Below are 861 nucleotides of genomic sequence, written 5' to 3'. Positions count from 1 at the left end.
GTGTGTGTGTGTGTGTGTGTGTGTGTGTGTGTGTGTGTGTGTGTGTGTGTGTGTGTGTGTATTCCGTTGAGATTCAGCGCGACCGTGCGTGAATAATACCGGCTGATTTCGCTGATGAGTAATATAGAAACGCTTCAAGCGCCAATGTGATCTCATAAGCGCACGTCGCACAGCGATAACCCATACGCTACAAACACACACACGACTTTAATTGTGCGTTCGCTTTTACGTGCTGCACACGTACAACGTACGCGATTTCATATTGAAGCGAGAATCGTATAGGCTAAGTAAGTTGCTTGCAGAAGTCGCGGACCGCCCGCACAGCGAGTGTAGTTTATGACCGAGGATTCGAGACTATATTATCTGTTTACGGGTTTAAGGTGCATTTCGTGGAGCATACAACATATGAAGGAAACCTGGTTCTCTTTAGAAGTCGCAGACCGCTCGCAGTGTGCGCGTGGTTTATGCCCGATGATTCGAGACTATAGTATCTGTTTTTAAACTATATTAAGATCCCGCCAGAGCGAAGCGTATAGGTAAAGACAGCCGAGTAAAGATATCGCTTTCAAACTTCCACGTCTTCTTCTTCGTCTTTTTCTTCGTCATCTACTTTATTTCTCGCGCCCGTGAAGTGCTTCAGGCGCTAACAAAGGAAGGATACTCGACACGCGCGCGCGCAAGCGGACACTCTACGCCAAGAAGAAGCCGGCAAAGGAGAAGAAGAAGCACTGTCTCAAGACCGTCAAAAGATGAAACGCTAAACGAAGGCTGCTCTCCTTCGCTGCTGCTGCTGCTGCTGCTGTGACGCACTCATCGCCATGTTAATTACATTGCGGCATGAAAAGCGAGTGACTGCGAGAG

The 861-nt window shown here is 48.2% G+C and overlaps 1 protein-coding gene across 1 annotated transcript in view; it reads right to left on the bottom strand.

Moving 5' to 3' along the window:
- The window catches only part of LOC106809094 (putative carbonic anhydrase-like protein 1), a 23,543-nt gene extending 22,937 nt beyond the window's left edge, over window positions 1-606 (bottom strand). Inside the window, exon 1 of the mRNA XM_014812053.1 lies at window positions 564-606. Coding sequence (XP_014667539.1) covers window positions 564-606 — 43 coding nt within the window. The remainder of the gene's footprint in view (window positions 1-563) is intronic.
- Window positions 607-861: the final 255 nt, after the last annotated feature.

This window comes from Priapulus caudatus, unplaced genomic scaffold, assembly GCF_000485595.1.
Source record: "Priapulus caudatus unplaced genomic scaffold, Priapulus_caudatus-5.0.1 Scaffold328, whole genome shotgun sequence".
In the NCBI taxonomy this organism is placed as follows: domain Eukaryota; kingdom Metazoa; phylum Priapulida; class Priapulimorpha; order Priapulimorphida; family Priapulidae; genus Priapulus; species Priapulus caudatus.
Note: the sequence above shows the minus strand (reverse complement) of the source record. Positions and strands in the feature narration are given on the sequence as shown.